Raw genomic sequence first — 27,809 nt, forward strand, 5'->3', positions numbered from 1 at the left:
CTAGGGGGCGGGGACAGTCACCGCCCCGCCGAGCGCCTGCGTACGTGCGCCCGCCCGCGCGTGCGGCTGGTCCCGCCCTTCCTCTCAGCCTTCCCGCCCGCCCGCCCGAAAGGTGTCTCAGCGCCGGGCCCGACGGGTGAGTGACCTTCGCGACGGCCGAGGCGGGCTCCCCTCGCCCCGCGGCGGGCTCCCGACCCCTCTCCTGCCGCGAGGACGGGCTGGGTGTCACCCCCGTGGGGGCTGAGGGGGCGCGGGCGTTGGGCGAGGGCGCCTCCCGCCTCCCCCCGCGGCCGCGCTGGGGAGCGCTTGGGTCCCCCTCCTGGGGCTCGGTGGCCTGAGGGGGTTTCCGTAAGCCGCCGGTGAGGTTTTTGTGTGCGTGTGTCATCTGCAGCCTGGGGTCGGCAGGGCGCCGTCTGTGGAGCCCTGCACTTTGGACCAGGCAGCGCTCGGGTTAGGCTTCCCATCCGCTGATAACCAAACAGGGAGCGAGAGGAGAGGCCGGTAGGCAGCCGCTCGGTATAGCGAAACTTCTGGCTTAGGCCCCTTTGTTTATCCGCAGGCTCCTCTGTGGGTGAAATTACTGTGGGGCTTGTTTCTGACTTGTTACGGTGACTTCTTTGTGATTATTTTAAGTCATCTTTTTTCTATTGGAGGGAAAAGGAAAAAAAAAAAAAGCATGACCTGACATTAATTGGAAGAGAGTTTTTTTTAAAAAGTAATAGGGCAGGGAAGTTAAGGTATCAGTCTTCTAAAACAGATACACTGTCTTGGCTTTTTCAGGCTTTAACTTCTTGGTGGGAGCTGTTCCGTATTCATGCCCCATCCCTGGAAATGTTCAAAGCCAGGTTTTGAGCAACCTGGTCTAGTTGGAGGTGTCCCTGTCTATGGCAGGGGGGTTGGAACTAGGTGATCTTTAAGGTCCCTTCCAATTCTAACATTCTATGTATAGAAGCAGTAGACCCGGCCTTTAATAAAACCTTTATGTACTTTCCAGCGGTGTTTTTCTTGTAACTGAAGCTGCACACACTGGATAAAAATGAATAGCTGACCTCTTGCATGTTGGATTTTGGATGAATTTTTGTATCTGTTCCTATGAAAAAAGTGTACAAATAAAAAATGTATAGTTAGTATACATTATGAGGGTTCTGGAAGCAAAGAAAAGCACTGTTCCCAGAGCGAAAGCCTAGTTATAATTTATCTCTAGGTTTTCTTGTTGTCTCCTCTGGAAAACACTATTTTAAAATGTAGGGTTTTTTATTTAGTGGACCACTTAATGTGCCTTTGTATCTGTTACAGTTTCTATTCACAACTTACAATTATGTAAAGCTTATCCTGTTAGCAATATACTAATTGAATATTCATAACACAGGTACTATTTCTTGGGCTACACAACTATGCAGCATCTTCATCAGGTCACTGCTTCCAGCTGACCTGTTTTACAAAGGGATCATTATGTGATGTGTGTGGTATCAAGTGGTGGAAATCCAGTTGCATTCCAAAGCAAGCTCTGCTGATTCTTTTCTCAAGGTCAAACTCTCACTGCTAAAATGCAGTCTTTATTTCTACCGTGAAGTTATAAAACTTCAGCCTACAACAGCTGGATTTGCCTTTTCTGATAGTCAAAGTATTTGTAATTGTCTTTCCACATGGACATTGATGGGCAGTGACTGAAGCGTGTCCTACCCTTTTGTTACTAAGATAAAATGGGAGGATGACCCCAGTTTTATCTCAGTAATATTTCTGTGAAGTTCTATACAACATACTTCACACACTTAGAATACTTTTCTGTTTTAGTGTTTCCTGTACACTTTCCAGTAGTGGTTTAATCTTGAATCTGATTAATTGAAACATCCTGAATTACTTTAGAGTCTTTATTCAATCAATGAAATAGAATACAGGATGAGACAACCCTTTCACCTCAATCAATGTTGCATTTAAGTATAATGTACTTGTCTAGAAACTTGTTTTGGCATTCCCTTAGTGCAACAGAGAGAACTCATCAGGCCAGCCTTTGAACTGATAGCAAAACGAACATCTTAATGTTTTCTCTCTATCTTTTTTTTGTTTTTTAATAATTAAAAAAAAACCCCACCAAAAAACCCAAACAACCAAACAAAACACGCAAGGCTGCCTTGTTAAGCATCAAAACATTTGTAAAAGTGTTTTTCTTTTTTCTAGATATTGATTCTTAAGTATTGGCTTCTTAGGAGTGCAAAGGAATGTATTTATTAATCTGACCACAATTTTAACTTGTTATATTCAGACAAATTTATTTTAAGAATGACCATATTAAAATGTGGAAGAATAACTGAATTTTGGATTAAAATGAAAAAAAAAATTAAATTACACTCTTTTAGAGGGTTATGAAGTTATTTAGACCATTTAGTATTGAGGGATCTGCAAATACTAGAAAATAGTTGAAGGTAACTTACTGACCAAGTATATGATTATTAAATTTGTTGTTTTCTTAGGTGTACACAGATCCTGGACATTTTTTAATTGAATAACCTGTATCATACTGACCAAGAAACCAGATTTGCGTTGTGTTCTCTCTTTTTTTTTTTTTTTTTTTCTTCCTTCCTCATTGGAAGAGCACAGTAGTGGCTCCCTGTTTACTTCAGTAAGTATTGTTTCGAAAATAATACTCAGCTTTCCTAAAACATTGTTGCCTTTGGCTATATTTGAGCTAGTATATTTGCTGAAAGAAAAATTATACTGGTAAGGATTTTGATGGCATGATTTCTTCCCTGAAGGGAGTGGGAGCATAATTTTCAAAACTGTAAGAAATTAATTGGCAAAAATTGCAAAGAAATGGGAAAAAAAATGGAAAGAAATGGGAGAAAATTGGAAAGAAAGATAAGATACTTGTTTACTTCTTTGGAATAAAATATTGTGGCTCTTCATTAATACAGATACCAGAATAAGAACCTACTTTGTGTTACAATCAATGAACTTGCCACTCATGTTAACCCCTTTAAATGCCTTATTTTTACCTGTTCTTTTTTCTAGATGTCAGTTTGCTGCTAATGGGTGTGAGTAAATTAGATGTCTTGTACAGAAAGCTTCTCCTCACTAAGCTTTTCATCAGAGGATGGGGAAAGCCAGAGGATCTGAAAAGGTGACTTGTTAAAAAAAAAAAAATAACAGCATAAACAGTACTTTATATTAAAAGAAAAATGCAACCCGTGAAGTACCAACAATTGTTACTATCTTGTATTTTTAAAAAGTCCTAAAGTTTGTTTTGTTCAGGAAATCATGTGTTTCCATACCAAGGGAGGAGCTGGATTTAAAACAAATCTTAAAGGGATTTGCTAAGTGTTTGTGTTTAAAGAGGCTCTTCTTGAGAGAATGTATGTGTCCAATGTTTTTCACTTATGCATGTATGATAACATACTTCAAGCAGCATCTCTGAAAAGTGTTTTCTAAAAACAAAACTTGCTGAACTTTTGCATAGGAATAGTTCTGTTTAACATTAAAGAGGTTCTTGCTAGCTTTCTGTAGCTTCTTAGTAATAATGAGCTTTAAAAGTGTAAGATGTAATCAGAAGTTTCTCTCATAGCCCAAAGTAGTGAACTCCTTCTTTTTAGATGTCTTGAAAATAAAAAAAAAACATGGAAGTACCTCTCGATTTTTAAATATTTGCTGACTTTATTAATAATTATTAAAAGTAACACTTGGAACTTATGCACTTGCCTTTCTTAAGTTTAAAAATTAAGTGACCAAATATGTATATTGTGCATTATGTTGTATTTAAATAGGAAATGATAAATCTGCATTTAATAAGATAATTCTTATGTATTTGAAAAAATCAATAAAGAAAACTTTTTTAAAAATACTGGAATAAAATTTTGTTCACTGTGGATAGCAGTGGAGTTATGTGGGGGGTTGTGTTTGTTTTTAAGTCCAAGTGAAACATTGGTTAGCTTCATAACATCTAATCTTAAAATGGCACTTGGATTGCTTTGTATGTCTTGTCTTCAGTTGATTCTTCTCTCAAGTAGCAGACTTTCCTGCAAAATGAGAATGTTGGATTTGTAAAATGTTTAGTTTACTTTTGTTGGAAAAAGCAAAAAATGTGCATTTTGTTTTGATTGCAGCATTTCTGTATTCTGTTACATGTGTGCGTGTGTGTATCTGAAATGGGACATTTCAATGTTATCAAACCCTCCCTGAAAAACTTTTAGGTTCTTGGTGAGACGTGGTGAACTTTTACTTACCGTTTCCCCCCCAGTGCAAGTGCTATATAGGGGAACTTCTGACTAATTCTGCTTTTAGCTATTGCAATACTAGGCAAGGTTTTTCTCTTGCATGGGGTCTGCAGGGGTAATCATACTTATGTCAAACAGCTATAAAGAAGCATTGCTGGTAGTAATAATGGTATCAGCTATGGCTTTTTTTCATAGTGAGAGAAGAAACCTCTCACATGAGATCAAAAGCTGGGGGGGAAACATGAGGTGGGCTTGCTGGTCTGAAAAGTGGAAGAAGAATGAGTTCTATGTATTGCCCCTGTATGGGAAGAAGGTGAGCTGTTCCCCAGCTGTCTGGCTTCACCTGGGTGAAGAAGGAAGAATACCACCTCCTCCTGACTCCTCATGCTGTCTAGTGGAGGGAGGAACTACCACTCCCTAGTATGCATGCCCTGTTGTGCCAGAAACAATGTCAGCGTTAACTTTTTTTTTTTAAAAATCACAGTGAAGCTCCATTAGAAGAAATTATTAAATTTGTTAGACTTCAAGCATTAACTGAGATTTACTGATGTTACACACTACCCTGCCTAGATGTAATCCGAAGTTTTATGTGCATACCCTTGATGTGATGACTGTTGATATCCTAATGCTTTATCCTCAACTCATTAGCAAGAGTTGAATTCCTCAACACATGCGAGATTTAGCTTTCCGTATCCTCCTAACTGCAGAGCAAATACATAAATGCAGTGTTTTTAGAGGATTTTAGGATCTCTTCATTAGCTTAACCTCCACGCTTAATGTCTCATACCTTTACCCTTATTTTTTTCATAAGTACTTAATATGCCTGCTGTTCTGTATAAGAAAAGGAAAGGCTACATAGTAGAGCTATTTTTAATATGCTGGTAAACTGGATTTTCTTTCCATCCTTTTGGTTTAGTTTTCTCTGGTGTTGGGAAGATGAACAGATCATTTCTGTTATACTGTTGTTTTGTACTTTGCACCCAAATCTGTTGTTTTAGTTGGTCAGGAAACATTGTTGTATGTATTTACAACCATAAGAACGAACAAGTTATTTTTAGCATAGAGTGTTTAAGGTTGGGAGGGCCATCTCGAGGGTATCTAGTCCAAATCCCATTTGAAACAAAGCTGACTTCTTAGTTGATTCAAGTCGCTTGGCACCTCATCCATTTGGGGTTTGAAAGTCCCTTGAGGATGGAGATTATTGGTAGTTTCCCTGGGTAATCTTTTCTGGTACTTAAGACTGTGAAAAAGAAAAGAAAACAAAACAACTTCCATTGTGTTCCAGTAGGAATTTCTTATTTTGCAACAGGCAACCATTGCCACTTGTCCTCTCACTGTGTACCTCTGAGAAAAGTCTTTTTCATTTTCTCTGTAAGGCTCTGGAGCCCATTTTAAGTAGCAGAAGAAAGTAACTAGATTTGTTCCTTACTTTCTGTTCCCTGGGCAATGCAAACCCTGTTCACTTGACCTGTTGGCTGCCGCCTTGCTAAACGCAAAGGGTCTTCCATTGGCCTTCCTGGCTGCGAGGGCGTGCCGCTAACTCGTGTTTAGTTTGCTCTCTACCTGAAACCCCATGCCTTTTCCTGCTACCTATCTGGGAAATTCCCAGCCTGTATTGTTGCACGGGGCTGTTCTGTCCTAGGTGCAAGATTTTGCAGCTTTATTTTTGAGCTTTAGGTGTTTGTTGGCCTGTTCTTCAGCTTATCCAGGTTGCTCTGAATGGTAACCCTACCTTCCAGCTATCAGCGTCACCCTCCAGTTTGTGTTGTTCATGAACATCCCGAAGTGCTGGAAGTAACTTGTTTCCAGCTAGACTTCAGGTCATTCGCAACTATGCTTTGATGTTGGCAGTCCAGCCGGTTTTTCACCTGTTCAGTCTGTGTTGCCCCAATGTGGCTACAAGGATCTTTAAGTGTAGGAGATTGATATGTCTTAATTTGACCCTGAAAAATTACATAGGTTTTCAGCATACCAGGTGTAAAATACTATTGAAGAGCTGTGCAATTGCAGGCAATGTACTTGAGCCCCCTTTTTTTGTTTGTTTGTTTTTTTTAACTTAAAAATATTCTTATATACCTACCCTATGGTAGCCTCATTAATCTGTAAATGTAAAGCTGGATTCATAACTTTTATTTTCTTTGTGGCTTGCTTTAGCTCCTGAAATTTTATATATATATCTTCTCTTTTTTTTTAGATTAAAAGTTGAATCTTCTCTACTTGTTTCCTTTCAACAGAATATTTGAATTCAGAAAGCTTATTGGAAACAGGGAAAAATGCCAGACGCTGGTTTCGAAAGATTACCCAGTGTTCATTGACAAGGTACTTAAAAGAAAAAGACAATGCAGTTAAACTAAATTTATTTTCCTGAAGGTGAAATTAACTTAGTACTTGCCAGACTGCTTTTATAGGATAGAAGAATTGAATCTTGATGTCATCTGGATCTACGTTTTCCTGATGTCTGATGTTATCACAGTATGACTTGCTGCTGGGATGGGAACCGGGGACCCGAGTTAGGGACTACATAGTGATTGGGTGGTGAATCCACCTCTGACAATATTCAGTTAGCTTTTGCTGATCAGCAGTTTTTAACAGGTGGCGTTAACTGACTTCATCACTGGTGTTCCCAGTTGCTCTGTATCAAGAAAAGGACGTTAGAATTTATCTGTGAGGGGAGTGAGGCTGTAGAGGCAAAAGAAATCAATGTAATGTGAGTTCTCAAATGTTCTTGATTGAAAAAAGGAGGCCCCGTGCTTCCCAGTGAGGTGTGCAGATAGAAGGAATCACTGCCCTGAAGATTTTTCAATCTAGAAAGTGTGAATAAGGGATCAGAAATGAAGAGTAGTTCTAAAAAAGGAATGCGCTGGTGGTCAATGCTGTGGCAAGCTAAATGCTTTAGCAGTTTGCTAGTTTGAACAATTTGCTGTGGATAGAATTAGGAGGCAATGGCAAAAAATGTGAAATGGGGTTGGAAGGGATGGGAAAATGAGCGGTCACATGGGCTCCTAGTGCGGAATGGAAGGAAACGGAGCAAAAAAAAAAAAAAGCGGTGGCTGTACAGATACTGATTTATTTTTTCCCCAGTAATACAATAGTTCGGTAGCTGGGATGTCAGATCTTAAAGCTCAAAAAAATGCTTGAAACTTAGTATGTGGTATGGAGGTTATTTAAGTGGGACAAATATTACACTTTATTCCTTGATTCATTTAATAAAAGCAAAGTTTGAAGCCAATGTCTTGCCTGTGTTGATAACGTGTGTATCCTTGTATTTGAAGTAGACCTCGGGTTTGTTTTGTTTTTTTTTTTCTAAGTGCATTTTTATCCTATAAGAAATACTTCTATTTTAAGAGATTGGCTTTCAGAGCAAGTTAAACACTGAAATGAAATATGCTGCTATCGTCCCATTCTCTCTATAGGTTGAAGAGCAATCTGACTGTAAAATCCTTGAGGGGCACTTCATTTCCCCAATGGCTCATTATGTCCCAGGTATCCTGCCAGTTGAATCTCTTGTAGCAAGGTAAGAGAAACCAAATGGTATTTCTTTTCTGAAACTAGTACTGCAGAGAAATGAGAACGGTCTATAATATTTTTATTGTGAAACTAATGTATTGAAATAATTATCTGTAAAATTTTGATCTCAAAAGTGAAAATAAGTGTTATTCATATGATAGTTTAATTCGTGTGCAAATAAGTTAAAAAAAAAATAAAAGTCCCCTAGCAAAGTATGTCCTTTGCTAGGGGACTTTCTTTTTTTTTTGAGTGTAGAAATCATATTGCACAAAACCCAGTTGTTTGTTTTTTTAATTATTTGTTTGGCTTTTTTCCAAATGAGCAGGGTGCTGGAAATTAAGTTGTTGTTTGGTTTATATGTAGCAGGAGAAGCTGTTTATATGAAAGCAGCATGTTATATTGTATTTGAAGGAGCCATTCCAGCCTTCCATTTACATCGAATACAAAAATATTGTATGTGTCCTGAAGTAGTAAGTTCATTTAATTGAAGCAAAAGAATCCGGTGCCTTTCTTACTTGTCAAGCAAAAAAAAAAAATTCCTCACAGAAACCTAGACAATCCTAAATAGTCATGGCATTTTTGCTAGTTTTACACTAACTCTGCTTTGCAGTTGAGGAGTAGTTTTGGAAAGAGAGTATAACTTCTGTTTGCTTTTAGTTTTGAGGTAAACTTTCATGATGGAATCTTTTTTTTCCAAGCTTTGTGTAATATCTTAAAAATAAAAGTTTGTCTGCTCAAATTGATACTAGCATTGTCAATGTTATCAATATTACTGGTTGGTGCTTTTATGTGTACTTAAACATGTAACACTAAGGAATGTCAGAAAAACTTTGATAGTCAAAATATCAGTTCTCTTCCACCTCTCAGTTGATTAGAGAAAGAAACTGTCTCTTAGCATTATTGGACTAATTAGTACCATACTGGAAAATATAGCGTACTAATTGTTTCCTTATCTATGTTCTCTTACAGTTTGTAGTCAAGTTATGCTAACGGTGACATTGAACAGGATTGTTACAGTTTTGAAATGCTCTACACATTTCCCTTAAGATTATTGTGGGAATATTTTTTTTCCGCTGTGTAACACTGTTGTACGTAACAGTGCTCCATCTTGTGGGGAAAATACTAGTAGCTTCGAAGTGATTTGTTTTTTTTCCCCAAGTAGTTAGCCTGTAAGTAACTTGAGTAGCAGCAGAAGACATCAAGTGATTGATGTTCGGTGTATAGAATAGTTTCATGGTTTGTATGTTTGGTTTTTGATATTATTTTCTTTTAATTTAAATATATCGCTCTTCTTAATCTTCAGTTTCAGCTGTTGTTTCCTCAGGAGAAAAATAGCAATGCTGCCTAGCAGCGGTAGTTATTCTTGCTTAGGCTGCTTTTCATCTGAAGTTCCATTTCTCCACTCTGCAAAATTTAAATTATGTTGATGAGGTAGTGGTCTTTTTTAGGAACATGATCTTTCGGCTTGGCTCCTTTTCTTGTTTGGCATTTATTCTGTCCTACTTTCAGATTCCTTTCTTTGCTAGATGTGTTTATGAAAAATGATATTGCAGAATCACTGGCAGTTTGCCTGCATGGGTTACGAAAATACTTTATTCTGTGTTTTGGGTTTTTTTTTTTTTTGATTTAAATTAATTTCTCTGGCATGGCTTGTAAATAGATATACTTACTTTGTTAAAATAGGTGTTTGTTTGCCATAGATTTCAGTTTATCATACCCAGAAGATGGAATAGCAAGCACAGACCTGTGTGCATTCATTTAGCAGGCACTGGAGATCACGTGAGTATGTAAAATGTAAAATTGGTTGTTATCAAGAAATTAAATAATCAGATTTTATCTTAATATATGTTTCTACATCTTCTCTTTAGCACTTCTGGAGGAGACGCACGTTAATGGCACGCCCAATGATTAAAGAAGCCTGTATGGCTTCCCTGTTGCTAGAAAATCCTTATTATATCCTTGTGTGGAAAGCAAGATACTCATTCTTGACGTTCTCTCCAGAAGGTAGAAAACTTATCACACTGGTATAATATGTACTTTGTGGATCACTTTCCAGTGGGTTTTTCAGTGGATAGAAGCAAAGAGCAAAGTATGACCATTGCATAAAACACAATGTGGAACACAGTTAATATAATATGCTACTTTTACACCAAGTATTGCTTTTCTGATTTTTTTGAAAATGTCTTCTGCAGCTTCTTACTGTAGTCATTAGAGTAAAAGTTCCAATATGAATCTGTGTACTGATGAAAGTACCGATAGGATTTTTTTTAGTGATGACAGAGTGAAAACTATGCATTCGTTCTACATTATACTGTGTGACTTCTGAATGTATTAATGACAGAAAAGAAAGTTGCCTCTCCTGTCTTTCCTTCTCAAATGCAACCCTTTGATACCTCAGGTGCTTTTGAGAAACTTAACATTTAAGATTTATTTTTTTAAAAAAAAGTTAAGTTCTGTCCTGTCAACAACTTATCAGTAACATCTATAACACTGTTATCCCGTTTTATTAAATATGCTCTCTGGTTAGACTTTTTTCCTACCTGATAAAAGTAAAATCTTACGTTGCAAAGTACATCATCAAACTACATTTAACTTGATTTAAGTCCTGTTAAACATTTGAAATTTAAGTTCCAAATTTTAATTAATCAGTATGGTATTGATGTATATGATTTATTTTATTTTACTTTATTTTTTATTTTAATTGCTAGTTTTTATATAGAAATTTTTTACTTTCTTTAACTTGATTCTTCTACATGGCTGTAGAAAACCTAAGGATCAATTGTAAGTATTGCCGTTACATTCATGGATACTGTCTTTTTGAAATACTGCTTTTTTTTTTTCTTTCCTCAAGAAGCTCAAACTAGTGTAAACTTTGATAGCTTATTAAGAAAAAAAAAATCTCAAGCATGGACCACTTGTAACCTGCTAATGTGAAATTGTCTACCTTTTGGTAGGCTGCTTTGTCATTTTTTGCATGAAGAGATCACAGTGATCAGGAAAGTTTGCAAAAGATGAACTTGCAGTATAGAGTGAGATGAATGTGAATGTAAGCAAGTAGCAGTTTATTTTCCTAATTCACAACTGTGCATGTACAAAAGCTGCAATTGTACTTCAGTCAACTCTGAATAATCTTTGTTCAGATAGTGTACTTTCCTGTTATAATTGCCAAGAGTTTGCTTTTCCAAGATATTTTAAGGGGACCGCAGTCAGACGTAAATAAATCTGGTGTTTCTTGTTTGTTAGTCAGCAAAAACTACAATATTCAGTATTTTACAAGACTTGGCTCCCTCAGTTGGTTTCTTAAAGGTGAATTTAGAAGCCTAATTAGGCAGTCCTGGTTTTCTGCTTTTCAGATTTTCCAAACCCCTGGAGTATAAACAGAATTCACCAGGCTGTCTGTCTGAGGCAAAGCTGTGGTTTCAGTTTACCAATATTTCTTAAAGTCCAAATATGAGTTGGTGTTTTAATCCTTTTTAAACATAACTTGGGTATTTAACATGAATAGAGGATGCATAGAAAGTGATTGATTAAATTCTTAAACTTGCCCATTGTATTAGGACTTCTCCAGGAGCACTGTCTCACACTACAGAATCTTAGATTTTTCTAGATTTTATTCAGATTGCATCATTTGGATTTCCTAAATGAAGAAAATTTTAATTAAAAAAATAGTTTCTAGTTTTTCTCCAGAGCAGATGCTGAATTTTGTTTACTTTGACAAAGAACCGCTTTTTTAAAAAAAGCGTATTACATTTACTAAGGTGATTGTTGTAAAATTGTTTTTTGATAGGAAAACCGCTTAAACATATATAGATTTACTATTGCATTTAGAAGTGCAAGATTATAGGAAAGTGATAGGAGAGAGTGTGTGCTGGAATATACCCATTGGTGGGGTTTTTTTTCCAGTTATTGAGGATCTGATGCAGAAGAATAAATTAAATATTTTGGCAAGGATATTTCTAACTCCGTTCTCAGTTGCCTAGCTTGACAGCTTAGTGTATGTATGATATAGAGAAGGATTCTTTAAAAGGGAAGTGCTCAGTCTAATACCCCGGCTGTAATTTTTGCTCTTCGATACAAGGTTACAAACCAGCAGCAGTGGTTTTAGTCAATATGCTAGTAACAGTGTTTAATAAATATAGCAGCTGGAGAGGGCTGAGGATTCTCTCATAACAAAGCTGTAGGAAAGAATTACATTAGCTTATAAATACTGGCCTGTGGCAGCTATGTTCATTTCTCTGTAGCTGGCACAGTAAGCTTTGTCCTTGTGCTTCAGAGCGTCTCAAATGTGACTGTACACTGTCAGAAGAGGCCAGTAGCCTTTTGTAACCTGACTGTGTGATACTGAAAATACACAGTCCTCCGTCCCAAATTAGAGATGTATTAATTGCTCTGTAAAATACGTTTTTTTTTTTTCCCTTTTTGAGAGTCCCTCTGATGGTTCAGCTGAATAGCTGTCTATTTTTTTTTTGTGTTTCTCCTGTGTTTTAATGCTTTGTAGTACACTACATGAATTTCTCAGTACAGTGACAAACTTCCCACTTTACAATTTCAGTCTTACAGTGACACTGATGAGTGCTTCCAAAGCTGACATACTGATTGCTCTTCAAATGTTGTGTGCAATTTTTCAATGATGTAAAACAGGTAAATAAGAAAAAAAAATAAAGAATTGTTTCTGCAAACTAGATAGTGTGTGCCTAGGACTGTATCACTTTGATTCTATTTCTCAAAGATCATTATAACTATCCAGGACAGAAGATTACTGCGAATGAGATTCTAATGTTGTTAATATCTAGAAGACCAGGCTCTTAGTGGTATTACACTAAAGCTTAGCAGGTGTCTGTTCCTAGTACTCATTTAGATGAAAAAGTACAAGTGCCAGAGAATCTGGACTTGTTTTTTCTCCTGTTGAATCAACAGAAGTTCAGCTCCAAAATTCTCGGGGAATGTGATCAGGCATTGTATAAAAGTATGTATAGAATGATGAGAAATGTGAAAATCTAATCTTAGAAAGTAAATGCTATATTTTCCTTTTCTGGGGAGAAAAGACGGTCATGTTTAAAAAATGTCTCGGACCTGTTTGTGATGGGAGGAGCTCTTGTTCTAGAATCGGCAGCTCTTTTGCACTGGCTAGAGAGAGAAGGCTATGGACCACTAGGGATGACTGGAATATCCATGGGAGGACATGTAAGCTTTTATATTTCCTCTTCAGTAATTTTTGTTTTAACTTCTCATTTGATCATTTAGCATACAGAAGCAATTTGTTTTATAGTATTCCTCTCAGAAGTACTTTAAAATAAACATTTAGAGTCATGAGAAACAAATTGTTGGCAATTCTCATGTTCTGTGGTGCTGAATTAGTATATTCCTCAATAAGTACTGACAAATCATAGAGCCCTTTGTCAGCCAGCTCCTGACAGGCTTGATGTGAATATAACCTTCTCATATAATTGTGATTTTTTTTTTTTTTACAAGAGAGAGGGGGGAGGTAAATATTTTCTGAAAGAAGGTCTGTACTGATCAATTGCTAGTTCTCCCTCTTTTCTTCCATTCTTCTTGCTTAAACTTTTGCGTTTGAATGCATTGTGTGAAACGCCTCTTCTTTGTAGGCATGTTGTAATTGAGGTGGCTTTTGGTGTCAGTTTTGTTCTCAACTCATCTTTTTTCCCCGATCATTGGTATCGATTAGAGAAAATTTCTGTGATGAGGTGGGTAGGATTTTTTGTATGATACTGTGCATATTTAAACTAAAACAGCAGTGTATTAGTAAGATGCTTGAAAGACTAGTACAAAGTTAAAATATTACTGCTTGTGTAATCACTGGTCTGTGAGACATAGGTACAAAGCTTATTAAAACAACATACCTCTATTTTGCTGATCCTTGTTTGTTTGTTGTTAGGAGAGAAGTAAATAATGTTGGTAATGGTAGTGGCTACTAAATGGAAATAATTTTCCGCCAAAGCACAATTTTATAACTCTAAATGTTGGAAATGTACAAATCACCTTTGATTTACATAAACATCACCCTGTTGAAACAACAACTTTTGTGTTAAACATGTCTTCCCTGTCTTATTTATAAGTTGGATTGGAATTCTCAAACTGGTACATGCACTACTAACCATGCAGGACACTTCAAATGCTGTGCAAATGCTATGGGAATAACTGAGTACTGTATCCTGTATCAATGGTGATAAACAGCATGGGTATAGAGTGAGGCAGGATCTGAGAGAGTAAGTTTAGAAACGCCTTTGAAATTTTTTTTCTTAGTCTAAGAATATAAGGTTTTGGCTAGTCCTGATTTACAGGACTTCTGGTACAATTTAAAACCAGAGAAATAAATCATATTTTATGTTGATCATCTTTAGCATGTGTTTTACAACAGAAGGTAGGTAGCGTTAATTCAGTTCTACTGATGGGGAGAGGCGGAATTAAAAAGGCACAAGTCAGACTTTCTAGCTATCAGAATGTAGATATGTTCTTGTAACTTTTCATTAATAAAAAAGAATTGGAATAGAATTGTAGCTCAGTTGTCTAAATCCATTTATTAGAACATCTGACATAGACATGGTGTATTTTGTATTAGGGGATTTACACTGTTATTCAGTTTAGAGCAGTAAAATAAAACTTGTCAAGAACATATCATATAGGGAACTTCTGTATGTTAAGATTCTTTGCTTGCTTTGGTTGTTTTTTTTTTTTCCTGGGATAAGCACAATATTCACAAAAATGTATTCTGAGAACTGATGTAAAAGTAATAATTTAAACTTTAATGGACAGAAAAAAGTCCACGGAATGTGCTGAATTACTTCGCTTCCACATTTTGTTTCCAGATACAAATTTTAAAAGTATAGAATTTTAAATAGTCCTTCCATAAATTGCCTTGAAATAAGCTTGCAAGAGCCTGATGAAAAGGCTTTATAGATGTTTTTCATGGTTTTAAACAACTAAAAAGGTCAGAATAAATATTCCATTGGCGATTCTTATAACAAAAAATCCATTCAGCCTTGAAATTAGTCCTAAAATATATCTAGCTGCCACAGTGCTTAACTACTTTGACACTGCATATTGTTCAATGCTGTATAAACAAATAAATTGAAGGTGAGAGAGTTCTTTCTCCCATATTGTGAATTCAGTATTAAAATATGTACTAAGTGCCTTTGATTCTAGATGGCTTCACTGGCAGTGACAAACTGGCCTAAACCATTGCCACTGATTCCGTGTCTTTCCTGGTCAACAGCTTCTGCAGTCTTTACTACGGTAATTAACATATATTTTTGTTAATAATCTAGAATGTAATCGGATATGTACGTTAAAAGGTTTGGGCACGTTCACCTTTTCAGTTAGGGCATTTCATCGCCCTTCAACCTCTATTAGTGACTAGTGGCAAAACCCACCCTTCCTGCTCAGGATATACAACACATGATAAGGAAGGTAGCTTTGAGCTACTTCAGTGGGTCATGTACCAAATTAGAAGCTGGGGCTGGTTTGTGGGACAGCAATTAGAGTCCTGGCCTGAATGTGGGAAGGTGAGGGAGTAAACCGTGAAAAAATGTTTTCTTCTGCTCAAAGCCTGGCTTAAATAGTTATGTGGTAATGCTGCTACTACCATGAGGGTTACCTGTTTTCACTCCTGCTGCCAGAGTAAGTGAATGAATAGACTGGCTTTCACACTCATCATTGGTTTAACCTGGTCTAAATGTGTGTAAACCCTAAGTTTTCTGCTTTTTTTTTTTTTGTGGTTCTTCTTGTTTGTTTTTTAAAGGGAGGTGGGTTTCCATGTCCTATGTTACCATATATGCTTATGCTTTGATTCCAATAATTTTAAGGGTTATCTGGAAACTTGGGCAGAAGTCCACTGGAAAAATCAAGTCACAGAGAGGAACAGATCAATTTTCTCTGTGTATTGTTATTTTAGATTGATCTCTGGGTTTTACTTATGTACTGGATGCTTGTGTTTATAATCTCAGGGTGTGTTGAGCAAGGCAGTGAACTGGAGAGAGCTAGAGAAGCAGTATTTTACGCAAACTGTTTATGAAGAAGAAATCATTCAAATGCTTGAATACTGTGGTGTAAGTATAGTTTATTTTCCCTATTTGCTAATATTTACATGTGCAAATCTAACAAATAATGTAACTTCTTTTTACTTCCATTAAAAGTAGCTGATTGTTACCTAAAACATGCTTGCCTCTTGTTTCCTTATGCTTTTGATAAATTTCATCTTTGAAGGAAAACCTTCTGAAAAACAGAAGCTAATATTTTGTTGTATAATGTGTGCTAAGTATATCCCTTGCTGCAAGCTTTTTCCGCTGAGATTACACACTTAGTGTAATCTGGAACATAAAATGGTTTCAATGAAAACATTGTAGATAATGTTTCCCAGTAACTGGCTTTATAGTCTGGAAAGCCAATAGCCTGGTATGTGAATATAAAAACATGATTTATTGCCCTTTGAAGCAATTGCTTCCAAATACTCAATGCTGTAGAATATTTTTAATATGTAGCAACATTAAGTTACGTTTCTAGTTTGCTTAGAGTGTTAGATCTCTCTATTTCTATGTGTAGTGCTCCCTCAGCTTTAGACTTTTATTGCACAGGCAGTTAAGATATACGTGAAGTAGACCTTTTGTAATTAGCTCCTTGCTTCTTATGAAATATAATTTATTGTCTGCATTTTTTCTTCCGTCTTGACTTTTTTTGACCAGGGTTGAAAGACTCTTCCGGAAGGGAATTTCATTGCCTCACCACTCTTTTAGATTGGAGTGATAACTTTTTGAGAGTTGCTTGTATGTTGCAACACCGTCTTCTAGCCAGTTCTTATAAATAACTTTTTTCCTAAGACTCTGTACTTTGTGACAATCCTTTTTCAAGTATCTTACAACAGGAGAGGAGGGGCTAGGGTGGAGATAGTTACTGGGGCGCTTGCCATTTTTAAGTAAAATACGCTCCAGGAATACTGATGGAGCAGACGAAAGTCTTCAAGGCTAAGTTCTGGGTCCTGCGCTTGGGTCACAACAACCCCATGCCGTGTTACAAGCCTGGGGAAGAGTGGCTGGAGAGCTGCCTGGTGGAAAAGGACCTGGGGGTGCTGGTTGACTGCCAGCTGAATATGAGCCAGCAGTGTGCCCAGGTGGCCAAGGCAGCCAACAGCATCCTGACTTGTGTAGTATGGCCAGCAGGACTAAGGAAATATTTGTCCCCTTGCACTCAGCCCCTCACTACAAGAAAGACATTGAGGTCTGAAGTGTGTCCAAAGAAGGTCAATGACACTGGTGAGGAGTCTAGAGCACAAGTCTTATGAGGAATGGCTGAGGGAGCTGGGGTTGTTTAGCCTGGAGAAAAGGAAGCTGAGGGGAGACCTTATTACTCTCTACAACTATCTTAAAGGAGGTAGTAGTGAGGTGGGGGTCGGTCTCTTCTCCCAAGTAACAGGCGATAGGACAAGAGGAAATGGCCTCAAGTTGCGCCAGGGGAGGTTTAGACTGGATATTAGGAAAAATTTCTTCACAGAAGGGGGTTGTCAAGCATTGGAACAGGCTGCCCAGGGAAGTGGTTGAGCCACCATCCCTGGAGGTATTTAAAAGACAGGTTGGTGTGGTGCTGAGGGACATGGCTTAGTGGTTACTTGGTAGTGCTAGGTTAACAGTTGTACTTGATGATCTTAAAGGTCTTTTCCAACCTAAATGATTCTATGATTCTGAAATGAGAAGAAGAAACGTTTCAAAATGTTCATCTTGTGTCTTCCTAGTGTTTAGAGACAATAGATTTTTCAGACCTAGACCTAACGTTAGACCTGGACACATATGTTTATTGCTATTGTCTGTCTGTCTTCAAGTCTATGAAAAATTGCTGTAAGCGTTAATTTTTTAATACTTTGCCAAAAAGACATGGCTGCTCTTTTGAGAGTAGAAAAAAAAATAATCTGAGAAATGCATAGCTTTTATGAGTTATTTGCCCAGAAATTTAAGCTTAAATGACTGCAATTATAAATTCAGAGTTTAATACAGAATTAAAAACAGACAAATGTTTGTATCATAAGCTACCATACATAAGTACTTCCTGCATTTTTAAAGCTGACAGAAATGTAGAGTTAAATTGTCAAGAGGTTATGATGATTAGGATTTAATTGAGTGACATGCAGGCTGAAAATAACAAGTTGTGTGAGCAGTGCTGTTTGTATCTTCTTCTTTTCTTTTTTTTTTTTTTTTTTTAGCATTGAGTTGATCTTAAAAATAAGATTACCCGATTGTTTTAAAGGAGAAACCCTTAATAAATGACCTGTTATCTTTGTTTAGACGGATTCTTTCAAGATGGGACAAGACTTTGTTAAAAACTTCCCTGACAGTGTGGACAGTCTGGAGGATGTGGCTGTGACTTCCAGAATGTTTGACCTTGATTCCTCATACAAGACTGTATCTAAAGAAGGCGTTCACAGCTTTACCACAAGTAAAAGTACTCTAAGTGCCTCATCAGAAAGACTCTTAATACAAGATGCTCCTAATATGCAGTGTATAAATCAAACATTTTCAACCAGTAGCAATAGCAATAATAACTTAACCAGCCAACAAGAACACAGGATAAATAAAAGAAGAAAGAGTGACACTTTACAGAGAGAATCCTTAAGGTTCATGAAAGGAGTAATGGATGAATGTACCCACGTAGCTAACTTCTCAGGTACGTATTTATTTGTTTTAATGTGCAGTTTGGAAAACTGAACAAAATACGATGGAAGGAAAGGTATTTTCTTCATTCTACATTGTATAAACCTGCTGGCACCTTAGCTGAAGTATGAAAACATCTTGAGTGTTATTCACTAGCATCTATGTACCACTCCATTTGCTAGTTGTTTTTCTGTTTCTTCTTAATGGCCAACCAATGATGAAATGAATTAAAAATTTGCCTTTCGGTATCTTTGCTCATTTTTTTCTCTGCCTTGCTGTGGCTATTTTCAGTTATGAGTTAGTGCAAATTTGTATTATTTAAAAGAACAAAACATCTGTGTGATGTGAGTAATATCTAGATCTAATTAATCTGCTAATAGGTTTTTCAAGTAGGTTCAAGTTAATCTCATAGCAGAAATCTGATATTGACTTCAGATAGGAAGTAGCCTACGTAGCTGAGAACTGAGCTTGAATGATACTTTTGGACAAGTGTGACCAGTAAAAATGCACAGAGGTCCTTCTGGGACGATGCAGTCTGGTGAATATAGTGTTTCTCAAGACAGGCATAGCATACACAGGGAGCTGTAGCCCAGCGAGCCTTCAGTCTGATGAACCTGGGTTTCTTGGTGTCTAGGACAAATCCCTTTCAATGGCCCGCTTGCAGGCAATGCAAACAAGTGATTTCTTCTTGGAGCTGATTGGAAGGGTTTTGCTGGAGTGGGGGCTCGGAATTGCTTTTGCGGCAGACCTTTCAGACAAAATAGTTCAACTCTGCATGTATGCACTGAGGTCTCTCAACATGTCCTACAACATACTTTGACTTCAGACAGGTTTCTGACAGAGTTGTGTCTGAATGTCAAAACATTCTTGACATTGAGACCCTGTACCACCTCATTTTTTAATTCTGGCATTCAGTTTTCCACTGGTAAATGCTAAAAAAATATCCAAAGATTTCTATACTAGCATAGATTTCTTGACTAGGACAGTGTCCCAGATCACTGCTAGCCAGGGATGTTCTGTGACAAATACCAGTGAAGTGCTTTCCTTAAAGCTTTAAAAGTTTTTTTCAGTATACGGAAAAAACCCTGTAAGCTTTCATCTAAGTACAGACACTCTTACGTATCTAGACACTTATCCAGGTATCACTTAGCTAAAGCATTGACCTCTCTTGAAACTTAAGAGGATCTGTGATCCTAATGCACTTGCGATGTAGACCTTTGTGTCAACTGTCTCCCAGGTCTCTTTGTGGTCTGGGAGACATTGCATCCCCTGCTAGGCTGTCCTTGGAGTACGTCTAGAGAGGAGCTTCAGAAAATCTGCCTGACGTTCAGATTTCATGGAAAGTTGAATGGAAGACTAGAATCTATCTAGAAATAGCATTTTTACAACAGAAATCTCAGATGACGTGTTTCTGTTTCTTATCTTAGGTTAAATCAATTTTGATCTGTTTTTCTTTAGTTCCAGTTGACCCAAGTTTAATCATAGTTGTACAAGCTAAAGAAGATGCATATATTCCTCGAACTGGGGTGCGCAGTCTTCAAGAAATCTGGCCTGGATGTGAAATTAGGTATCTGGATGGAGGTCATGTCAGTGCCTACCTCTTCAAACAAGGGCTCTTTAGGTAAGGTAAACAGGAAAGTTTCAAAAATAGTTGAGCGCTTAAAAGCATCATTTTGAGACAGATAATTTTTCTTCTAAAAGCAAGTCTGTAATTACTCTAAAGCAACAAATACCAAATACTGCTTTGAAGAACAAGTTATCAGACCTGAAATAACTTAAATAGAATGTCAGCATTTCCATTTTATGAGCAAAGATGAGGTGCAATATAGCTTGGATCATTCAGTAAGCCAATGGCAAAGAATGATCCTTCTCACTCTTGTTTTCCTATAAAAGCTTTCAGTTAGTTTGCTCACTGGACACTAGAAGATATTTTTTTAAGCAGTGACCCTTTATGTTGTATTGTGCAGCTGTCGTCTTTTTGCTGTCTTCTGAGAATTAAAACACCAGCATAATTGAAGATAAGAATTAAAATATAAGCTTTCCTGCAAATGAGTTGTACTTGCATGAAGTCTTGCCTTAGTAATATGAGGTGTTGACTTTCTGAAGACAGTTACATAACTGCAGTTCCTTAGTTTTAAAAAGTTAAATGCTTGTGCTGTTGATTTTAAAATATAAGGAATTAGTAAGACTGTATATCCCATTTAGGAAGTCTCAGCAACAACAAAAAAGGAATAGCAATGTACTGGGTCAAGCAATGCTAACCACTAGCTTATTGCTATTTAAAACTTCAGCCATATTTTATGATAGTTGCTCAAAAATTATAAATTAAGCATGTCTCTTTGACCCATTTCCTGACATGGTTGAGTAGAAAATTCCTAATCCATTAAAATTTACACTTGTCTTAAAGTTGGTAAACAGTCCCACTCATTCCTGAAACATAAATATATTACTGGATTGAAGTGAGAGATCCCAGAAATAAGTGAAGCAGAAAAGACTACCTAATATCACATTTTTATTGAATGCTGTTTTGAAATTGTGATGATAATTTTGTAAATACATTTGTAAATATATGGAAATATGCCATTTGTAGCTGCCCTTTTGCAAATTATACAAATTATCTTCTTTGTTTCTTTTTTTTTTGTTTCAGACAAGCGATTTATGATGCATTTGACCGCTTCCTTCAGAAATACGCAGTTTAAAAATCTTCATAATGCATTAAAACTGATCTCATTTGTACTTCTGCTTACTGGAATTCATATTTGGAAAACAAGCCTCTTGCAACATTGAGTAGATGGTCACTGACTTTCTGTTGTAGGTAACAATTACCAAAACGGTAAAGTACCATCATTACCTTCATTTCAACCAAGTGCCATTCTGACACACTTGCTTCAGCTTTACCTGTGAAAAAAACAACGGCAGCATTTGTTAGTGCATGAATGGCTCATGTACTTCATTTTTAATCACCTTGTATATTCTTTTATTTCTGAATAAATTCTGAATTGTGTATCAGTTGAAAACAGACCAATCTAAGTATTGAAAGAATGTAAAATTTGCTGTAGGGCTAAGATGCTGTCAAGTGTTTAGTGTACTTCTACGTTGTTCCAGGTACTTTGATTTCCTCTTGCTTCCCTCTCCCCTTGCTGTTCCTATTGTGTTGTACTATGGCTTTGCCAGCACTAGGCCTCTTGTGTTTGATTGTTGATTTTCTCTATTATGAGTTGAAAATGAACTATAATAGAAGGGGCAGCATCAAATCTTTCAAAAAGAGACTTTCAAAATTCAATAAAGAGTGAGACACAGACATTTTCATTCAATGTGTCCATGAGATTTTTCTGCCACTGAATTAACCATGCAGTTCCAGAAGAATCATGTAGCAATTCATTGATCAGTTTCACAAAACTGGATAAGTAAAAATGGAGTGTTTAGTAATTAATTGTTTACATGCATTCAGTTGGATAACAAAATCTGTTTCTTCTAGATTTTACTCTTATAGAATGCTAGAGGAAATAAAAATATAATAATTTTTCTTTAGAAGCAGTGGCACAAAGAGTCTGATTCTAAGCAGTTAAATCAACAGCAGATTTTATGGTGCTATAAAGACCTGTTGAAATATTTCAACAGAGGTCCTTTTTAAAGTGCATTCAGTGCTGATATGCAAAATACAGTTTCACTGTGTAATATTAAAAATGTACGTGAGACTAAGGGTTATCAAAACAGTTAGGTTAGCTCCCTATTTTTCAACACTGTTTTTTTAATTGGATGGAAAATAAAAAAAATTAGGGTTATGAATGCATGTAAGAAAATCCAAAGTCTGTTGTTTCCTCTTTGGGGATCAAAAATGCCAATAAATTACAGTAGAATAAATTGTTATCATGCATCAGCTGTATATCGTATCTGTCCACATGTTATTTTGTGGTAATCTCTTGTAACATTCTTTTAAAGCTAATTTGCAGAGAAGTTGAAAACTGAAACACTTCAGTATTAATTTTAGCATAGTAATGACTAGAGATACCCAGAAACAAACAGAAAAATCTATCAATTTCTTGGAATATGTGATTTCTACACCTTTCAAATCATTCACTGATCTCTGTGGTTAGCATAATGGTTTTGAATTGGCAGAGTATGAAGCAAAAAAAGCTCAGTTTATATAAATATATTCTCTTGAATTTTAGTCTGGCAGACAGGACTAGTAGCTGGGAAGAAATCATGGTTCACTTGAAAATCAGGTAAGTTCAGGTAAAACCGAAGTGCAGCAGTTTGTAATAACCCAAATTATTTAACATACACATTTACTGAAAACGCAAAAGAAGTTATATTCTGTTGGAAGTTAAATTGCTTGTTTCAAGTGGTTTTTCATCATTTCTTCAGACAATGTTGTATTTATATCTATTGTGAGCAAGTGTGAAGCACATTTAAATATAGTGAAACACTGAATGTTGGAAGGTTTGAAATCAAATATAAGTGAGCTTAGAAATTTAAAATTGAAGGCTTGAATACTAAAAGATTTATGAGGTCTACATTTTACAAGCTCATTCATCAACTAAGAGTGTTTTACAAGACCACTGTCTGCTGTTCACCAACTTTTTTAGATCTCACATTTTAAATGTATTTGTGTGCTTTATTGTGTCCTGTTGCAGGTCTGAGAAAGGGAGATAACTGGTGGCAAGGGAAAGGGCTTGAATAAATGGAAGAGAGAAAAGACAGATTTTGTAAGGCGGGGAGTAAGCACAAAAAAAAAATAAACTTCTCTAGGCTACAAAGTATAACATGCCAAAGTAAATATTTTCAAAGCGCACAATACTAGGAATTACACAGCTGATGGGAACTTGACATCCTGAGGTTAGTGTTCTGCTGGTATTACTAACAAGGTTTAACTTGCCAAAAGGGCATACTATTCACAGAAGCAGATTCCTGCTAATGTAACTCCTGTTTGTGAGAGTGGCTTTCAGGACAAGTAGTGAAAGACTGGTCTCTGATGAGACTGAGAAATCACACTTTGCTATATAACTAAAATAACGTTGCCGAATATGAAAGCCCAGTAAGAAGCATTTTAACAAATTTCTCAAGTTGGAATAACAAAAAGGAAAAATGAGCTATGTGGTCTATTTTTGCCAGTTATCAGACAGAGGAAGCTATTAGCTGGTCTATGAAAGGGGGAAATCTTGATGTGTAAATGTTTTTAACCTTTGGAAAACTGACTTTTTAAACAAGATTTTAAGGCTAAATCCTAAGAAAGTGTTACTAATAATCCATTTTGATGTTAAATGAGAATGTGATTTTAATCCAGCAATTGCATGAGAAAAATATTGGAATAAGGTTCTTGCACTAAATTCAAATAGCAGGTAAGCCATTCTGTATGTCTTAAATGTAGTGTAAAACTGGCCTTGGTCATTTTTTGGTTTTAATGTTTTTCAATAAAAATAATAAATAAAAACCAAAACAGAATGGGTGTGAGGTTTTGTTTTTTTTTTTCTTGTTAACAGGAGTTCAAAATGCATCTCACTGTCATCCTGTACTCCTTCTTTTTTTCCTTCTAGTACTGTAGCACAAGAAGAGTAGTTAATCTACAATATAAGATAAAAGCTTCACATAACAAACAGTGATACTGCTTGCATGTTTTTCTACATGCAGTACCTAATAAAGAAAATAAGCTTGTATGACCTAATTAAGATACCATTGTGATTCCAGTTTTATTTTTTTTTTTCAGTGGCTGCATTGTGCTAGAATTTCCCCGGACTTATTTAAAATCCCTTCTACTTTTAAAAGGGTCTAAAATCTGTACAATTTCTTCCTGCTCGCTGCTGTGTTCCAAGCAAAGGTGTGTCGTACTGTAATAAACTTGGAGTGTATTGCGGGACTGTCCAGCTGTAATTGGAAAAAATCACCCTTGCTGTTGATTGTTGCTCTTGCGAGGTGGGAAAGCGGTGGTAGAGTTTTTGGAGTGTTGCCTCTGGGAGAAGAGGAGGCCGTTTCATCGTCTGTAGCAGTCTGTCCTACGGATGGGAATATCACACGCTAGCTGAAAGGCTGCTTTGAACAGATAGCTCTAAATATTACTGGTGGGTGCATGTTTGAGTCTTGATGGTGTTTATATGCACCAAAAAAAAGTTGCTTTTGTCTACATTTGAAAGGAACAGCTCAGGACAGAGCGCGAGGTTAGGTCTGGTGTGTTATCCCTGAGTAACCCAGGTAATTTTTATTTTTGTAGTGTTTTATTTCCCTGTTTCTCGAAGTGCTGATCACCATCTAGAACAGAATTATTGTTGAATGGAGCTTTTCCACCAAGTCCAAAAAACACCCTCCTCAAAAGTGCTCAACAATTTCTTTAGCGAGGATAGATCTCTTCTCTTGTATTAATCTAGAAAATCTGCAAAAAGATGCTATTATATGAAGGAATGGAGTCTCGCTGCTTTGTCTTGATGGAATGTCATATGCATGTGTATAGATACTCTTTAAATAGTGGATTAGACAGTAAAAATCCTTGGGTCCTCCTATTTTTGCTTGGTAGCTGCTAATATTTTGAGGCAGTTTGTTTATTTATCTTAATTGCTTCTGTCTTGTGTTGCTTTTTTTAAAATGTTGATCTTAATTACAGTTGGTTGGGCAGGGAACTTTCTTTATCTTAAGCTGTCAGGTTCTCTGTCAGCTCGGCTGTAATGATAAGTTAGAGTATCGAAAGGAGGTTCCTATAGTCTGTAGGCATGCAATTCCTCATGAAAAACTATTAGATGAGTAAAACGCTACTATATTATGCAATCCTGTAGTTTGCAATCTTTCCCGGTATGCTTGGATGCTTCTACACAAGATAAAACATCAGCTTTAAAATTTCAAGTAGTTCATAACAATTGTTATATACAAATACGAGTATTTTAAATACTGTGCTCTCAAAGGAAAAAGTACTGTGAGTTTTCCCGAGGAAGTTCTGACTCACCCTGCTGGAAAGTAACAAAAGGGACAATGCAAAGTGGACAAAGAGTTTCTGAGTGGAGAAAATTTGAGGGACAAATGAGTCTTAGGCAACTGTAAAAGCTTTTTATATACTCTTCAGGCCCAGTCCATCCAATCAAAGGCACAGTAAGCCTTCTACTACTGTAAAGTTAGCAAAACAACTATGTACAAAAATTTCTCAAGCTGCCACCTTACTGGTCAACTTTACTGGTTTTTTTTGCCTCCCCCCCACCCCTGCCGAGTTAATCCTTAATCAGTTTCCTGCTTTTTTCCTGGTCTGTTCAGGTTCCCGCACTGCAGCATTGCAATGTTCCCGAAGTCCCAGCCGGCCTCCCTGTCTGCTTCCTTATCTTCTAGCGGTTGTAAGAGAAAAAGAGGAAACAGGAGGTTAATCCCCTTCTGACCAGTGATTTAGGTAGGGCCTCTGTACTTTCATATCCCTCTAACCTCTGCTTAACTTCTTTATTTGGTTTCGGAAACCAAGTAAAAGATGTAAAAATGGTTTTGAATGGGTAGTGTGACTGATACGTCTGTTTTCAGGAACGTAGATAGAAACATATACAGATATTGCCTTTTTCCCCTGTCAAAATTATTCACTAAGAATGCTTTCCTCCATTTCAAATTCATTTGTCACTGCAATATGCAATTGGTGTGTCCTTGATTAGTAAATTTATGGCAAAAAAATCAAGTTCTTAGTCGCAAAGAAAAATGCTTCCAAGAGTTTGAAGATTTGCTTTAATTTTAATCGTTCTACCTTTTTTTCTCTTTCTTGGTAGAAATTTAAAATGAAGAAAGAATACATGTGTCACTTTTTGTACAAAAAGTGCTTAGAAGCAGTATTATTTTTTTTTTCCATTTATGAAAAGAGAAACTCCTCCCTTATTACCAATGTTCGGAGCTTTAAGTCTGCAATTACAGAAACGTGCATTAAAGTACCGGTGTGGTTTGGTTATAGCAGCATAACAATCGTGGTAGATGTTTTAATTTCAAGCCTTGACCGCAAAAGGTCAATTATTTCCAAATACCTTGAACAAAGCTGTGAGCACTGGGGGGAGGGGGACGTGTTCTTCTTTGAGGTAGACCTTGGCCTCCACCAGGTGAGGTGATCTCATCACACCTGACTTGGTGACACTTGGCTTGGGCGGGAGGCATCCAGAGCCACTTCTGGGGACAGTTGAAGTGCTGTAGACAGTGGCCTCTGTTCTTCTGAGCTGCTACTGGACCTACAGATCCAGAATAATCCTAGAAATGCCTCGGTGCCTGAAGAGGAGTGAGCTGCGGTGGGTGTTTGGTGGGTTTTTGGTGGGTTTGTGGGTTTTTTTCTGATTGAGGTAAACCTGCATACAATCTCATTAAAGCAAAGAATAATGTTACCCCAGACAACTGGAAATGTGGTTACTTGTGACACTATTTTAAAAAACATTTTACTAGCTTTATAAAAGCCTATTTAAGAGTTTACTTAGTTTGTTAAAGAGATGTTGGCTATTTTTTTGGAAGACATTTTATAAAGTAAAACAGGGACAAGCCCTACATCTGTCGCTTGAGAGACTGAACGCAAGAAACGGGAGAGGAAAGGGTGTCTCAAGGTGTGACCAGGGAGGGAGCACTGGGAGGCTGCCAAGAGGGAAAGGGGTGATGAATTTCAGGCTGTAGTGGCTTTCCTTGCTCTGTGACCACAGTGCTTCTGGGATAACGCAGCAGCAGAAGTGGGGGTAGAATCTCCTAACAAACCCAACAAGTGTACGAGTGCCTGTGTGCTAGGTGATTTCTGGGGGATCTTTGGTGGAAAGTAGGAAGGTAGAGGAGATGTGGTGTGATAGTGAAGGTACCTGTCTGTCGTGATGCTTAAATGATGGGCGAGTCCCTTGCTCCTCAGACCCCAGTGGGTTCTCAAGTCCCCCTTGAAGACGTTCTCCAGGCTGTGCTGGATGTGCTGAACCAGAGAAGTCCACTCCCCTTCAGCCACACGTGTTCATCCTCATTTTGAGGCCCTTGTTGTATTGAATGAGTACAGGAATAGATGAAAATAAATTAAATATAAATCTCCAGTAAGCATTGCTTGAGAAGCTTAAACCATCTTTAATTGGATGTGTCAGTAATAGAGAGCAGCACCTTGTGCTCTCCCGCCCCCTTCACCTGCCTTTCAGTTTCACACAAAGTAGCCTTGATATTAAAAATAAAAATGAAAAATTCACCGATTCTAACGAGATTTTCAAAACTGAGCCGTACCCTCACTTTTACAGCAGCTGCCGGGCGATTTATTTATTATTTTTTTTAGCAGCAGTTTTGTGTCTTTGCGGTTGCGGGGCTGAGCTCGGCGCTTGGCACCGTCTTTTAATTTTTCTTTTTAATAAATACAAGCTCAGAGCGGGCTACGTCACTTAACAAGGGTGCTTATAAAGAAATCATAAAGCTTGTATTTCACAGGCGCGTTACTTAAGTATATGCTTAAGAGAAGGGGGGGGGGAAGGCGCGGAAAGCGGAGGGGGTG

The 27,809-nt window shown here is 37.2% G+C and overlaps 1 protein-coding gene and 1 long non-coding RNA gene across 6 annotated transcripts; one reads left to right on the forward strand and one right to left on the reverse strand.

Moving 5' to 3' along the window:
* The first annotated feature begins 171 nt into the window (after positions 1-171).
* On the forward strand, positions 172-22,620 carry ABHD18 (abhydrolase domain containing 18). Of its 4 annotated transcripts, XM_054202572.1 has the most exons (14): positions 172-359; positions 2,472-2,620; positions 3,010-3,118; positions 6,443-6,527; positions 7,622-7,722; positions 9,416-9,494; positions 9,584-9,668; positions 10,469-10,496; positions 12,761-12,899; positions 14,880-14,969; positions 15,680-15,781; positions 18,005-18,383; positions 19,829-19,991; positions 21,018-22,620. In XM_054202572.1, the coding sequence occupies exons 3-14, from the start codon at positions 3,027-3,029 to the stop codon at positions 21,067-21,069; spliced, it is 1,395 nt and encodes a 464-aa protein (XP_054058547.1). In that variant the 5' UTR covers positions 172-359; positions 2,472-2,620; positions 3,010-3,026; the 3' UTR covers positions 21,070-22,620. The 4 variants fall into 4 exon arrangements, with proteins under 4 accessions (XP_054058547.1, XP_054058546.1, XP_054058544.1 ...); XM_054202571.1 differs by lacking the exons at positions 172-359; positions 2,472-2,620; positions 3,010-3,118; ... (2 more) ...; positions 9,416-9,494; positions 9,584-9,668 and adding an exon at positions 12,268-12,356 and having other exon boundaries at positions 10,430-10,496; positions 12,756-12,899; XM_054202569.1 differs by lacking the exons at positions 172-359; positions 2,472-2,620; positions 3,010-3,118; ... (2 more) ...; positions 9,416-9,494; positions 9,584-9,668 and adding an exon at positions 12,268-12,356 and having other exon boundaries at positions 10,430-10,496.
* Positions 21,186-27,796, reverse strand: LOC128909962 (uncharacterized). 2 transcript variants are annotated; one of them, XR_008466569.1, is made up of 3 exons: positions 27,548-27,796; positions 27,148-27,309; positions 21,186-21,268 (listed from the first exon to the last, which is right to left on the reverse strand). It is a non-coding gene; the product is annotated as an uncharacterized LOC128909962 (long non-coding RNA). The 2 variants fall into 2 exon arrangements; XR_008466570.1 differs by having other exon boundaries at positions 27,514-27,796.
* Between the last annotated feature and the right edge of the window lie 13 nt (positions 27,797-27,809).

The sequence above is a fragment of the Rissa tridactyla genome, chromosome 5, assembly GCF_028500815.1.
Source record: "Rissa tridactyla isolate bRisTri1 chromosome 5, bRisTri1.patW.cur.20221130, whole genome shotgun sequence".
Classification (NCBI taxonomy): Eukaryota; Metazoa; Chordata; class Aves; order Charadriiformes; family Laridae; genus Rissa; species Rissa tridactyla.

Bases quoted from the DNA above. Each gene is read 5' to 3' on its own strand.
- ABHD18 (XM_054202572.1), top strand. From the start codon at position 3,027: ATGGGTGTGAGTAAATTAGATGTCTTGTACAGAAAGCTTCTCCTCACT. The intron at 6,528-7,621 runs GTACTTAAAAGA...TTCTCTCTATAG, and splicing joins ACCCAGTGTTCATTGACAAG to GTTGAAGAGCAATCTGACTG. The intron at 12,900-14,879 runs GTAAGCTTTTAT...CTTTGATTCTAG, and splicing joins GAATATCCATGGGAGGACAT to ATGGCTTCACTGGCAGTGAC.